This window comes from Streptopelia decaocto (assembly GCF_964273445.1).
Source record: "Streptopelia decaocto genome assembly, chromosome: 18".
NCBI lineage: Eukaryota > Metazoa > Chordata > Aves > Columbiformes > Columbidae > Streptopelia > Streptopelia decaocto.
In genome coordinates, this window is record NC_138673.1 from 9,252,428 (window position 1) to 9,267,594 (window position 15,167).

General features: G+C 42.6%; 1 protein-coding gene across 5 annotated transcripts in view; it reads right to left on the reverse strand.

Annotated features, from left to right (window-relative positions):
* Positions 1 to 15,167, reverse strand: part of BCAS3 (BCAS3 microtubule associated cell migration factor) — a 282,822-nt gene that overhangs the window by 204,431 nt on the left and 63,224 nt on the right. For all 5 annotated transcript variants that reach the window (XM_082068831.1, XM_082068829.1, XM_082068832.1 and 2 more), the window contains exons 14-15: positions 14,388 to 14,521; positions 4,138 to 4,402 (exon numbers count right to left, since the gene is read on the reverse strand). In XM_082068831.1, coding sequence (XP_081924957.1) covers positions 4,138 to 4,402; positions 14,388 to 14,521 — 399 coding nt within the window. The remainder of the gene's footprint in view (positions 1 to 4,137; positions 4,403 to 14,387; positions 14,522 to 15,167) is intronic.

Consider the following 15,167-nt stretch of genomic DNA (forward strand, 5'->3'; position numbering starts at 1 on the left):
CTCCATCTCGGCGACTCATTTCTCCTCAAACCACTGTTCAGCTCTACACAAGTGTACGTTGTCCTGGGCAGACACATAAAGCATCCTGAGAAGCCGCAATGCAGCTGAGCACGTTCCTTCTTGTGCATCACTAATATTGCTATTTAGCAATTTCCAACTGGCAAGAACTGCAAAACCCTATTCAAAAGCGATGTGAAGTCTGTAGGATGCCTTTATTACTCACGATGTATGAGCAGGAAATACACCAGCCTGTTCTTTATATATCTGGTTAACTGGTGAGATTTTACTGGAAATTAAGAGGAAGTAAAATGAGGGAAAAATTGAAATAACAATAGAATCCCAAAATATAATTTTATTAAGTCATTTTCAGAGAAAACACTTAAAAATCCAGTAAACGCTTCTCCTAGGATGTGCAGCTGCCACATCAACCCCCAACCCTATAGAAATTTGTTTTCGGTTTGATGTTTCCAAGGCGGAAATCATACACCGTGACAGGAAAACGTCAGTGGGACGCCCACATCTGTGCTAATGCAGCTCCCCTTGCCTTCCACCAGCCCTTCTCCTCCTGACCCACTGGACATCACACTCTCCTGCCGCTCCGCTTGCTCCGACCAGCGTTTGCTGCGCTAAATCGCTTAGCCATCTATTTTTACACTTCCCATCTCAAGAACTGCCGTTCCCTTCTATGTCAGTCGCCTTCAATTTTCAATTTATCCGGAATACTCGCAACCTTTTTTCAAATGTAAAGGCAAACATACATTTGCCGCAGTCTCAGATGGACACCGCTTACAAAACCCGCTTCTAAAACACTTTATGTAGAGACACGAGCTTCCCTTGTGACAGGATTTATTCGCCTACTTCCCCACTTACCTGAAGGGAACGGAGCTTTTCCTTCCACTTCAGAAACTATCCAAAATACACCACACACTTCTTTCGCTCCACTGATTCTCCAACCATTAGAAAACCAAAAAAGGCAGCTAAAAACACAGCTCATTGACAAGCAGTGAGCTCCTGGCCGGGCTCTGGGTGCAGGGCCAAGAGGCTTCGCACACCCTGCGACCTTCCCAGAGGAAGCAACAGGCTCCAAAAGTCATTAGCAGAAAACACCCGCCAGGTAAATCAATTTCTTTTCCTTCCAATTGGCTTCTTAGTGTAAAGAGAAACTCTGCGTGAGTGTGTGAAATCAGGAGAATCACTACACATTTCAGGCAGCCCAGTGGAGGGTTTATACGAGCAGCTCGGCGACTGCAATGTAATTCTTCGTTAACAAAAAAGATGGTTTGTTCTTATTAGGGCTGTTTGGTATGAGGTTACATGCACTATAAAATACTCAGATGCACTGCTGTGACAGAAGAGGTGAATAATAATAATAATAATAATAGTAATAACTATCACTGGGAACGGTGCTGTGAGCGGGGGGGGTCGAGCGGCATCGCCGGGAGGAGGGCGCCCCCTGCAGGCCCGCCCTCAGCACTGAGGCGGGAAAAACACCCCACAAGGCATTTTTAGCCAAATTTAAGAGTTCTAGGTGACGCTGGAAAATAAATCATTTAAAAGTAGGTTTAAACAAAACTACCCAATTGTCACGTTGTGGAAGATTAAACAAATCGCAACATTAAAACTACCTTAAAAAAAAATGGGCCTATTCCGCATCTTTATCGTTTCTATACTCTCATAAAAAAAACTATTTTCTGGTGATTGAAGCTACAATTTACAAAGAGAGAAATGAAAGCTTAACGGAGGCTTTCAAACGACTGTTTTCAAGTGGTGTTTACAGCTCCCGAGCTCAACCCAGCAAAGGAACTGCCTGAAGTTATTATACAGTTAATTTTCTTGGAAACTATTTTTGTCCGCCTGTCTCTAAATAGGTGGTTTCTTAAGTGAGTGTTACTTAAAGGAAACCAATCTGTGTTTCAGGAAGGGCTGGTGATGTCAGGCCTTTCAACTCTGCTTTCCCATAAGAATTCTTCTAATAAAAGGAGTTTCACTCTGAGAAATAGTGAAAAGTAACGCGAAAATATTTAAAGCATCTGAGACTGCGTGTTTACCGAACTTCCAGTTCGATGCTTAGATTTTTATCATGTTGCAATTGTAACCAATGAAGGAAAAGTGAGAGGAAACCTTTTTGATTTTTAAGATTTAAAAAGATTTTGCAGTGAAAAATGTGCTATACTAAAATATTTAGAACGAGCTAAATACAAGTCTGAATGCAATACATACAGAACAACACGGTTTTTCATAATTCTAAATTTATGTATTCCATTTCAGCACGGGTATTAAATATGAAACAGCCACTGTGTATTATGAGTGGTCTATTGGCAAAACTACACTATCCACATAAATACTTCAATCCCCAACTAAACGACAAGACAAATTCAGAGAATATCATATTATTGAATGGTTTTAGTAGGTGTGGGTGTGTAGCTATAGGTCCAACGTGTGCTTTACTTACTATGTTATTGTGTGTTCTGATACTGGAAATTCCTGCAGTCAACAACAGGAAAAACCTCCAAGTAGAGCTGGAGACACCTTAACTTATTGGTGGGGTAAGAAGTAATGATAATAACATACTGTAAATTTTAATTTGCAGACTAAAAATTAGAAATACAGGGTTCTCGATCTGCCAAGCAAAGCATTACAATTTTTATGGCTAAACGCTCCTTGCTGTTCACATATCGGTGTCCAAAAGACAACGGGGATACATTCACATCATCACGGCCATAGTTCTAACTCCTCATCCATTAATGCACACAGTGCACCTGTGAGACAGGTAGGTGCCATAAACCCCATTTTATACAAATTAAAAGGTCACATAAGGCCATATTCTACCCTGATGTTCAGCCCCACAAGCAACTCGTATCAGAAAAGTCCTATAATAGTAAAATCCCATAAAAGGCTCCCAACCTCGCTCAGATGTTACTGACAACGCGCTCTGGCAATGCAACGGAATGACAAAAATACAACCTCGCTGGATTAACAGGCAGAAAAACCCAAACAAAAATCTGTGACAGCTATAAAAGGTGCAAAGGAAATCTCTCTTTATCATCCTCTATTTAACAGTTTACTTCATCCTGCTAAAAAGAACAGAGCCAAACTCTGATTCATCTGGAAATGAACTCATCCCCAGCGCCAGCACGGCCCCGCTTTGTGTGGGCAAACAGTTCGAGGGTCCTCCCAACAGAATGTAAATAGATGGCCTTGCTACTATATACACAGCAAACAGTTTCATTTTGAAACCAGGAGTTAAAAAACAAGTGAGAAAAATATTACAAAGCCTGAACTCTGAAAATATTTACAAGAACAAAAGCTAATCACAAGTTAACATCGATAGGTTACAAGTGCTAATCAAAAGGGAAGATAAAAAGCAAGCGCTTTGCTCACACAAGTCCGGACTTTTGGCCTAAGGTTGTAGTAATGCTATTGTACCGCAAAGGAAATATTGGCAGAAGGATTAACAGCAGTTTCTCTAACTTAGGGCTCATCAAAACTTTTCTAGATTGCAAAGGACATAAAAGGAAAATGATGATAACACAACTCCACACAAAAAATCCTCCAGAAATAAAACCAGTTCACCACAATCTGCTCTCAATCTGTCACTTACTCAACAACTTGTCCCAGGGCAATGGTGCTGGTCGGGACACGATCTCTGGGTTTATTTGCATTATAATCAGCTGCAGTTAAAGGGATGATTAAGGAAAGTCACAGTTACTCTTCTTGGAGAAAACTACAAACTTCAACTAATTCCACACACTGGGAACACAGAGTTTATTATTCTTGCTACGTGGTGGAAAGCTGATCGACAAAATGAGCTGAATAAAAATTACCGAGGGTCACGGAGTGAGTTAAAAGTAAAGCAAAGAAGCAAACCTGAGATCCTAGAGCAAATGAAACTGTTCTTTTTTCTTTAGGGGGGAAAAAAAAGCATCAAATCTATTCAAAACTTCAAATGTACCTAAGAGTACTGAAAAGAGACTACAAAGATCTTTGGGTCAGCATCGCCAAAGGGATTTAGGAAACAAATTTCGAGTCAAGCAGCTATGCAGCAGGTACAGAAACATCTTAAAGGACAGAGGCATTCACGACTCGAGGGAGAAGGTTTATTGACAATGTGGAAAATGAGAAATAAAAGGGATTTACCGTGCAGCGGTGAGCCGGACGGGCTGCTCGACAGGCCCGGGACGGGGCTGCAGCGTCCTCCTTGCTTGGACGTCAGCTCTTGCTCGATCTCCTCCAGCCCCGCGCTCTTCTGGAAGCGGCTCATGCGGTTGACCACGCGGGGGGACATGTGCGTGCGCACGCAGGGCTGCCCGCCGTACGGGTTGATGGGGAAGACGTGGGACGTGCCGCGCAGCGTGCTCACCACCACCCAGCGGCAGTCGTGGCTGAACGAGATGTCCTGCACCTGCGGAAGGGAGCGGAGTCAGCGGCGGGCGCACCTTGCAAAGGAAAACGCTCTATCACGTTTCAAACTAATGCCAGGCTTACCTGGAAATGGGAATAACCCCCCCCCCCCGAGTTTAGGCAATAACTTGAATTATTGTGTATATACCAATTAACTTAATATCCAGTACATAAGACACAGTATAATTCAGTTCCAAATTTTGCGCACTTTTCAAAACATCCTGAGATTTTTCCTCTTAACAGGCCTAAATTTCTGAAAACAGAGCACGCTGCAAAGTACCACAGAAAGCCACAAGAGCTCGGTGTAATTTTCAAATAGAGTTTAGTTCTAAGAAGAGTTGGGAAATCATTTCAATTGCATGTTTTCTTTTTTCAATTACATGTTTTGTTATTTGCTTGTTTGGTTTAATTTCTAGAGATTACCCAAAAAGGGGGAAAGGGAGGGACGAGAACAAGAGAGATCCCACCACTGCGCCTGATTCTGACAAATACTGGCACTCAAAACTGTATTTTAAGGCAGCAGAACTACCATGTCCTACATATCACATAAGAAACCAAAACTCAATGGCCAGTATTTTCGAGAGCTCTCTGTGATGGTCTCTCATCCCGCTACTATCAGCTTATCCCTCAGGGCCATTTCCATCCATCCAGGTACCACTGGACCTCTGCTCTTTCTTGGCTTTATAATTTTGTCAAGAGGAAACTGAACAACTTTGGCCATTTCTCTATAAACCCACTCAATTTGACACATAACAACCTTTATTAACCAGCTATTAAAGCCCCAGGGAAGACCCCAGCTGGATTTCTTCTTAGGCACACGAGTACTCATCCACCAGCTGAGAAACACAGGTCTGACTTTAGCTTTAAATGCTCAGTCTCGAAGCAAATGTAAAAATCCAGTTAAATATTTTCTGCTATAGCAGCTCCTTGCATAGATCTCCGATACAAAGTCCAGAAGGATTTAATTCTCTTTTAAGTGTGCTTTACACAACGCTTTGATGGAAAGCAAATTCTTGTTCCTCAAGGAATGCTTTAAAGGAGAGATTAAATTTTGTTCCCAGCCCCGTACTGGCAGACAAGTCGAGAAAACACGGAGTCTGCGTTAAAATGATTTATCAGAGAAGAAAAAACCCTAAAACAACGCTTCCAAAAATGTTTTTAAAGGTAAAAGCTGCCTAAAAAGAACCACGTAAGCAAGTGGGATTTAACACGGCAAACAAACATACGGACAAAGGATTAGTTTTCATTATATTATTAAACAGCATACACTAAATAAAATTCTTTAAGATTTCACCGAAGCCAGTTTTACAATACACTGGGTACTCAGATTGGAGTAAACACCGATAAAATCTTGACAAATATTCCAGAAATGCACTCCAGCTATTCCAGACAAAAGCAGCAACTATTCAAAGCGCAAGTTTCCAATGGAGCCCTGAAGCCTTCGAGATTAAAAAAAAGGATTTAAGTCTTGTGACAAGATATTTGGGTGACGGACCGTCAGGACGCAAAACGCTCCATCAACATGACACAGATGAACTAAAACCCAGCGCTACACACCTGCGCTTTTCAATTACGGTGACACATCCAAATGATCTGCTAACGATATCGCTAAACGATCTCCCCCAAATCTGACAGGTTTAGCACTTTGGAGCGATTCTGGTCTTACTGACGTGAAGTCCCGGTGTTTAAAGCTCCTGGTTTGCCTACGAAGTGTTTCACCTTAATAGATTGCTCAGAAAGGATTAGAGACCCCACAGGGATTAACAGGAGCCAAAAAAAGAAACCCCAAAGACGAGGAGACAGAGAAAACTCTGGCACCAGGAGTATTTCAATACTTGCTGTTTAAAGAGGCAATTTTGGCCAAAATCAAACATAAGAACCGCACACAAATCACCATTCTCTGTTACATCAGAAAGATAACTTCTATAATAAAATCATTAAGGCTGTCGGAATACAATCCTAATCCTAAAGGCCCTGATTTCTAATTTCCAGTAACACAAAGAACATCCACGCTTGTCCATAGATGTGACCCCTCCGTACACATCACTGTTTGCCTAATATTTGGTGTTCATTTCAGCCCCAGGTTTAAATTCCCCTCCTGATGTCTGGGACCGTCTCCCTGTCCCGGCCTCGAGGAATCGTGTTTCTCTGCCTTCCCCCCGCCGTTCCGCCTCCACCACAACCTATTTCTGTCTCGCCCGATGGTTTCGTGCTCCTCGCAGCAGCGTGTTCCCCTCAAACCACAAATATCTGCAAGGGACTTGACAAACCTCCCTGCGAACCGACACCTTTCAGCCGCATTTGCAGAACAGACCGGGGGCCTCTTTAGTCTCTTCCCTCCTGCACTTCAACTCATTTCACAGCCAAACTCCTTAAATCACTGTTTTCACTCATATTTACCTCGTCCCCTCTCTTATGTTATTTGGTAGAGCATTTTTAGAGGATATTTCGATGATGGGGGGGAAGTATCTCAGTGACTGCATAACAGGAATGTATATGTTTCTATACCAATACTCCATTTTCAGTGTGTATCCTTAGGATTTTGTTGTTTTAAAACCACATCCAACAGCCCTGGCATACAACAACACAAGCCAAGAAACTGGGAAACAATCATTACAGGATGTTTTTTCTCAATGTAAACGTTACACAGAAAAAGAAAGTATTCCCGGTCTTCAGGAAGAAAGTTGGGAACAACGTGATCCGAAACGTTCTCTTTAAAATACGGATCGCAAACAGTTGGAGAGCGGGTACTGTGGTCACGACTACTCAAAATATGGCTGAAAGCACAGAGGTGGAGAGCAAACGGGTGTTTAAGACTCAGTAATAATAAGAAAAGTGCTGACAGATGAGTGTGAAATGCATGAAGATGTGTAGGAACACAGCTCTGCAACCCTACTCAGCAGCGACAAAAGTACTTTGGAAGCTCCCATTACACACGCAGTAATTCTCCCAATCTCCTGTCCGCCCCAAAACGGCCTTGTTGGTCAAAGAAGTAGTTCAGAGAATATTTCCAATTTCATACAAGGGCAGGAATTAAATACATTCATGTCAAACAGCACAAATCCATCTGTGCAATGCAAAAGGGTCCGTAGGTGAGGCCACACCTGGAGTGCTGTGTTCAGTTCTGGGCCCTCAGCTCAGGAAAGAGATTGAAGTGCTGGAGCGGGGCCAGAGAAGAGCAACAAGACTGGGGAAGGGACTTGAACACAAGCCCTATGGGGAGAGGCTGAGGGAGCTGGGCTTGTTCAGTCTGGAGAAGAGGAGGCTCAGAGCTGAGCTGAGCACTCTCTAGAACTACCTGAAGGGCAGTTCTAGCCAGGGGGGGATTGGGCTCTTCTCCCAGGCATCAGCAACAGGACAAGGGGCCATGGGCTTCAACTCTGCCAGGGGAAATTGAGGCTGGAGATTAGAAAGCAATTCTGTGCAGAGAGAGTGGTCAGGATTGGAATGGCTGCCCAGGGAGGTGCTGGACTCACCGGCCCTGGAGGTTTTTAAACTGAGCTTGGACATGGCACTTAGTGCCATGATCTAGTCAATGCACTGGAGTGGGACCAAGGGTTGGACTTGGTGATCTCTGAGGTCTTTTCCAACCAGTCGATTCTGTGATTCTGTAACTTTCCAGCAGGCCTGGCAGAAGGCGGTGGGCCGAGAATCCTCATCACAGCCACCTCAGCAATGACTCAAAAATCAGCTGTGTGTTCATGAGAAAACACAAGAATTCTCACATCAGACCCTCTGTTCTCCACCACCCGTTACTGCACATTCCACAGAGTTCTCCGCTGCTCAGAGCATAAACAAGCTGCACAATGGCCCATTAGTGGTTTTCGAGTTTATGCTAAGCGTTGCAATTTATTGCTGTCCTTTAGGGTAATGTACTATTATTTCATGTATTTATAATATATTTCTGGATTTGTTGTTAATTATGATGTAATGTTTAGATACCAAAGATCAATCAAGGCCCCATAGTGTTTACAGATGTATGTTAATAAAGTACAAAGTACGCTAGATCTCCCATGATGCAAAGTTTATTCTACAGCTCAAGGTCAACGTCGGATTTAAAACTCAAGTCTGCACTTCAAAATTTTATCTGTCCTCTTCCGTCTGGGCCACCAAAGAGAATCACAGACCTGAGATTTGGTTTAACTTGGGAATCCTTAAGATATTTTAAATTGCAATACTGAGTACTTTTGTGGGAACATCGGTGCTTTCTCCTGGCTTTATTACCATTTCCTCCCCCTAACTTGGGAGCTGTTTGGCTCCTTCAGCTTCACGCTACATTCCTCGCATATCCAAAAGTCCCTGTGAAATTCTGGGTAACCTTGGGGTCCTCATTCGAACACCAAAGCGTTTTCTGGCCCAAAGGAACGCACTTGAGACAACCACAGACATGAGAAGGATAAGGACGCACGTCCCCGTGCAGGTTGTTCCGTGACTCCTGGCGTACAGCGCTGCAGAATTTTATCCATAAAAATATCCATTAAAAATATCCAAAATATCCAAAAAAGAGACTGTTCAGCTTCCATGGATCCTGATCAATATTTGGCAAAATCAAAAGGGGTCCTGGCTGCCCACGCTGCTCCTCTTCTATTACTGTCTAATACTGGCGCTTCTCAGTATTAATGTGACAACTGAACCAAAGGCTTCAAAGCTGACATACATTAACTTATTTCATATAGCGGAAATCTGTGTAAGATTTTACTATCAGTCTTTCCTTATTCCCACAGCTTCTCGAAATTTAAACACTGTTAATCAGAATATATTCATAAAATAAATAAAATCTAAAAATTCAGGCTGTAACTGGAAGAGAACAAAACAGACATAAGGGCAGAGCATAGGAAGCTTATTTTCCAAGCGGCTGATGCAAAGGGGGCAGTGGGAGGGATGGCTGATCGCTGACCTTGTTACACCAGAAAAACGGGGATATTCTTGTGCATTTCGCTGCAATACATTAAACTTCAAGAGCAAAGTGAAACAATAAAGCACGGCTAACACTACTGGAACAGCAGCTTCACCCAGTTTCACAGACACTGTGCAACGTCACGGAGAAAACAGACCGTGATTTGAAGGACATAACTTAAGTATTTCATTATGCTGTGCAGAGAGACAGCAGCAATGAAAAAACTGTCATTAAACAATGAGAAAGAGCAGCAGGACTGATGAAGCAGGGTCAACAGAAATTAGAAAACCGGTCTGTGTTTGAATTTTTTTGGTTGAGAAAATCAAGGAAATGATGTAGCAACAAACACAAATGAAAAAATAATAAGATCATGGTCTACACAATATGATTTTTCAGCCCCACGCAGGCCCGACTCTGTCTCCCTGAGTCGTCAAAACTGGTTTCAGTTCTGGATAAGCCAATGGCAGAATCTGGGCACAGGGAGACGTTCGGGGCCCTTCAGGAAGAGGAGCTGCTCTCTATTAATTACTGAAATTGCAAACGCCACTTTGCTCCGAGTTCCGTCTCCTCTGGACGGTGAAGCTGCTTCTAATGGCAGCACTTTCTTCTCATCTGCTTTCATCAAAGCCTGATCAACGGCCCTCGATCAATCTCTATTTCAAGGCTGTCCCGGGTTCTTTCCCAGAAATTAGGAAGTCTCTCTTCCAGAGGCAACTTCAATAATTGCAACTACACATTAATAACTACATCAAAAGATAGGAAGAAATGTCTCTTAACCATGGAGGGTTACATCAAATGTTTGTAAAATACTCCAATGTTTCACTACCTGGCCATGGTACTGGCACAACCATGAACAGTCTATGAAATCACATCAAAAAACATTGGTGCGTTCCCTAGAAAAGTGTAAAATGCCACGTGTTCCGTGCTGGGACGTTTTCATCCTCCCCTGGTTACCTGCGCTGCCCGCAGTCAGAGCCACAATAACCAAAGTCTGACAGCACCAGAGATCACAGGGGCCCTGGCACCCGCCCGCCGACGCTATCGTTACGTTTATTTGTTCTAGGTTCAGATAAAACTGTTTTCGGGGATTTTTTTTTTCTTTTTGTTTACAATTTCAGATCAAAGAGCAAGGACCATCAGCTAAACTGAGGGAGTGTGGTCTGGATGAGCGGGTAGTGAGGTGACTGCGAACTGGCTGAAGGGAAGAAGCCAGAGAGTCGTGGTCAATGGGGCACAGTCCAGTTGAGGCCTGGATCCAGTGCAGAGCCTCAGGGGGCAGTGCTGGGGCCGGTGTTATTCAATATATTCATCAATGATTTGGAAGAGGGAATAGAGTGTACTGTCAGCAAGTTTGCACATTTTTCCCCTTTTCAGCTGTTGTGCAAGCGTGGATTCCCCGAGAGCTTCGGTTCTCTCTGGTTAAATACAACCAGCGCTTGCAATGAAGCTCCACAATGGAACACAGGGCGCCAAACACACCCGGGTTTGTTTTCTTAAGTAACAAAAAAAAAATTCTAAAGAATAAGTGGCACTTGAATACGAAAAGATATTAATCCAATGTAACAGAACCGGTGACTTCAGCCTGTGCTTGCAGAAGAGTAACTTTGAATGTTGTGACCTTGGAGCTCACATCACTCAAACCAACAAATATCTGGGCACTTCGCAGCCTCCCCTGGCCGTTGTCCTCACAACTCCCCCACGAGACAAAGGTCCATTTTCTGTCTTAAACCATCGTCATCGAAGTCACACAAAAAAGTCAGCGGCTTTGTTAGGAACTGAGTGATCTTCACAGCCCTGACTCAATGTTTTATTCAGCAGATAAGGCTCCTTCCTATCTGTGCTGCTCCAAGTCAGGAAATACAACATAGATTTGCAATAACACCACTTCAAAGCTCAGTAACACTCTGTTTCACTGCTCAAAGCACAGAGAAAGAGAAAAGGAAAACCCCGTTAGGAAGAGGAGCAGTGAGCAGCCAGAACACTGCTATGGATCCTCCACTCTGTACCGAGGGGAACGGGGGCTCCAGAACCCGCCTCACCCAGCACGGGACCCAAATTCCCTCAGCATTGGCAGGACAGAAGAACCCAAAAAACCCCTGGCAGCGGCCAGGAGGTGCCTTTGGCCCCGGGGGTAATGACCCACAAACCTGCGTTGGCCAAGGACAAGACCTGATGTCCACAAAAAGAGACAAACCCCCTACAGGTCTCTTTCCAACCAGTCTCTGTATTTCAGAAATGGTCAGGAAAAGGTAGAAAAGGTCTTTCGGACTGAAATTTCTCAACCCCAAACCAGAATTTGTCTGGAATTGAGAAAAATAAATGCATGGTGAAGCATTCTTTAGTTTTATTAAGTCAAAGTAACTCTATACCTAATACATCTGACTCAGTAGAAAGACACGTGCGTGCAGAAACACGGCTTGATTGTGGTAAATCGATCGGAAAACACCATTATTAAATCACAACACTTGCTGCTTTTTCTTTAATATACATTAAGCGTGCAACTTAATCCACTTAAGATGCTTGTGTGCAGGAATGACAGAGGGGACTTTGTGCCACCTTCTCTTAGATGAGAAATCCCTCCCACCAGCAAAGACACAGGAAAAGGGGCAGTTCTGTAGCGCTGGGGGGATCTCAGGGCTAAAGGGGTGAAATTACAACTCAAACGTTGCTGTAACACCAGATACACCTCCCAATATTCGGAACACCAACACATTTGGTTCCCACATTCTGCTCCCAGAGCGAAGCTGCCAGACCATGTACTATTACCTACGTAACCTCGGTCCGTGAACTAAATGGTCTTACGATACCAGCAATAAGTGTTTGCAACAAACACGCTAACGGATCACACAGCAAGAGAAGAAAAATCACGCATCAGCCTGTGAGAGAAGGATATTTTGGGAAACGTGTGGTGAAGCTCTATCGGCCAGAACCTCACGTACAAAAGCAGATTATTTCAGTACGGACATTAAAATACCACATACAACGAGGGCATAATGATGATGTTTAAGCAATTTATAATGGGTACAAGCTAAACAAATTTTGACACTGATAATCACTCATGTCCATCAACACAAATTAGAACTTTTTATAGCTCCAGTCCAGAAGGTGACCTTTCAGACCATTGGCCTTGATTCACAGCTTTAAACCAGGGGAAAAAGTCTGGTTGCAAATGTATAAATACCATTCTAACCAAGAAAGGATGTATAGAGGCTTCTAGTGTGTGTCTCAGAATATCTACATTGCGAACTTTAAATCAAACATTCTTGTCTAATGCTACTTCTACATTAAATTTAAGGAAGCAAAGATTAGGACTCACTAAACAACTACAAATACTGTTATTCTAAAAGAAAAAAGTAAAATCATCCATCATAGCATGTAGATATTTCAAATGATAGATGTGTATTGAGAATCACAGGCACCAAAGCAATATTGTTGCTGGAGAGTTTAATTCTCGAGGGAGTTGTGAAATCCACCAATTTGGCACAGACTGGGTAGAATTTTCTCCGTTTTACACCGTTCCAAAAGCTGCACTGTTCACACCCACAGGAAAACTGTGTGGCCAACTGGGAAAAAACTTTACTATGTTGATCCTGAGAATGTTAAGTCAATGCTTTCACAGAGATGCTAATACTATATCCCAAAAAACCTGTATCAATAAAAGGTTTCTTCTCTAAGACACGTTCTGTTCGGTTTCCAATGTATGCCTTAAAAACAAACTTATAAGCTGTAAAAAAACCAGAAGAACATCTTTGTTCCTAGTGACCGGAGTCCTGCGCTTTGCTTTTTGATATTGATTGTAGGATATTTCCCATTTTTTGTGTGAAAGTAGAACAAAAATAACTCAAACATTAAACACAGTACATGCTCTTATAGATTACAGAGTATATGTATACACACAGATCTCAACGCCCTTTATATTATTTACAAAACTTACTTGTAAGTACTATATATATTATCCCATATGGACAGTTTTTCCTAATTTTGTCTCACTTTCCGGATTGGTTTTTCCTTCCTATAATAAACCATTGCCTAGAACAGGAATTACATTTTCCCAGAATGGTAACAGCAAAGCTTTAGAGTATTTAAACTACCAGTAATTAAACTCACACAGATTGAAACATTATCAACCACTACCACATTAAATAAAGCTTTCAGATTCTACTTGCTACAAGGGTAAGGCAAAAAAATGTAAGGGAAGCTGCGTAACTCATAGGAAAAAAAAGATGGTTTGAAGGAACTATAATCACGGTACCACAATAATCCAGTGTCAGGGTCATAATCACAGCGCCCAGGGCTTCTCCCTGTCACACCACTTCACATCTGCCAGACTGTCACGAGCCTGTGCTTTCGGTGTGTAATTGCATCAGCAAGTGCGACACTCATTTCTTACCCCGTGGTGACACTTTTATTCCTGTATTTAAGGCGGGTTCGTCACCAGCCCCTCGGTGCTGCCGAGGTGAGGCTGTCCGATGCCCCCGAGCGCCGTGCCCTGCGCTGCTAAAACCCATCACGCGCTGTTCCCGCTCCACCAGCGACTCAGTTCACTGAGCATTTGTCTAAATACAATTCCAGACTTCCACCCTATGCTAATCTAGCCCAATTTACTCTTCCATCTTTAAGTGATTTCTAAACTGAGAAGTTAAGTCTGTATCACCACTGTCTCCAACAGGTTATCTCCCACTTTTCTAAACGCTAGATGAAAGTTAATCACAGTCGTTTCATTAACTCTTCCCTCCAGCTCTTTTAATTGTCCATCTTTGGCTTCTACCACCAAAGTCAAGCAAAACCTGACAGTTGCTCCACGGGCACTAGTTAAATATTTAGCATGTTACACGAGAAAAGGTTCAGTAAAACACAGGAGATAACGGGGGCTCTTTGGGGGCAGCGTCGTATCTGCACAAATCTGACCGCACCTCTTCGTGAAGGGCAAGAATTTAGTATTGTCCAGGTTAAACGCTGTGCTCTTCTCCTTTCTGTGGCTATAACATAAGAAAGGCTCTTTGTGCGCTGCAACAAACATTAAAGTGCCAACATACACAAAATGTATAAGGTGTCTGGGGATTATTCTTCAGCAAATAGTTGAACTTACTTTGGCTTCAGTCTCTCCCCTGTGAAGTGTATACAAATGATGGACGGCACTTTGTGATGATGACCAAGGATGTGTCAGTATTTGAAAAACATGGAAATCATGGCCTAATGTGTCAGTAGTGACCAGCAACATCCCTGGGTAAAAAACAAACAGAAAAAGAAAAAAGAAACACAAAAGCACAAGAGATTAATCACTGCAAAAGAAGAGGCTTACGAATGTCTATCTAAAGAAGCTAGAGCGCTTACACTTTTTCTTTTTTCTCCCCCTATATGTCAGTTCATAGCCCTTTTTTTACACATTTGCAAACATATTTGAAGTCAACTTGCCATAAAAGTTTAAGTTTGTATACCAAAAAATAAGTATTTTTGTACATGTACACAAAGCACAGCATCACGGCAGAATTTAGGACTACAGTGAACAAACTTCAGGTTTCTTCTTATCTATAAAAGTGTCCACATTACCATGCTTATTAATGAAATTTAAGAAGTTCTCACCCAAACTAGTCCTCCAATATTTAATTAGCATCAAGTACAAAGTGATTTGAGCAGTTTAACAGCTACGTCGAAGTGCCTTCTAAAGAATTGTCAAGGTACTCATCTATTAAAGAAAACCAATAATTTCCACATAGCTCTGTTGTGCTGATTCTCCACATAAAGCACAATTGAAATCTTTTATCCTTCAGGAAGAGTACTTAGGTCTCCACATTCCACACGACACCCATTCGAAGGATAAATTATCATCTTATTTCTGTCACTAAAGCATTCACCTGCTCAGTTTATG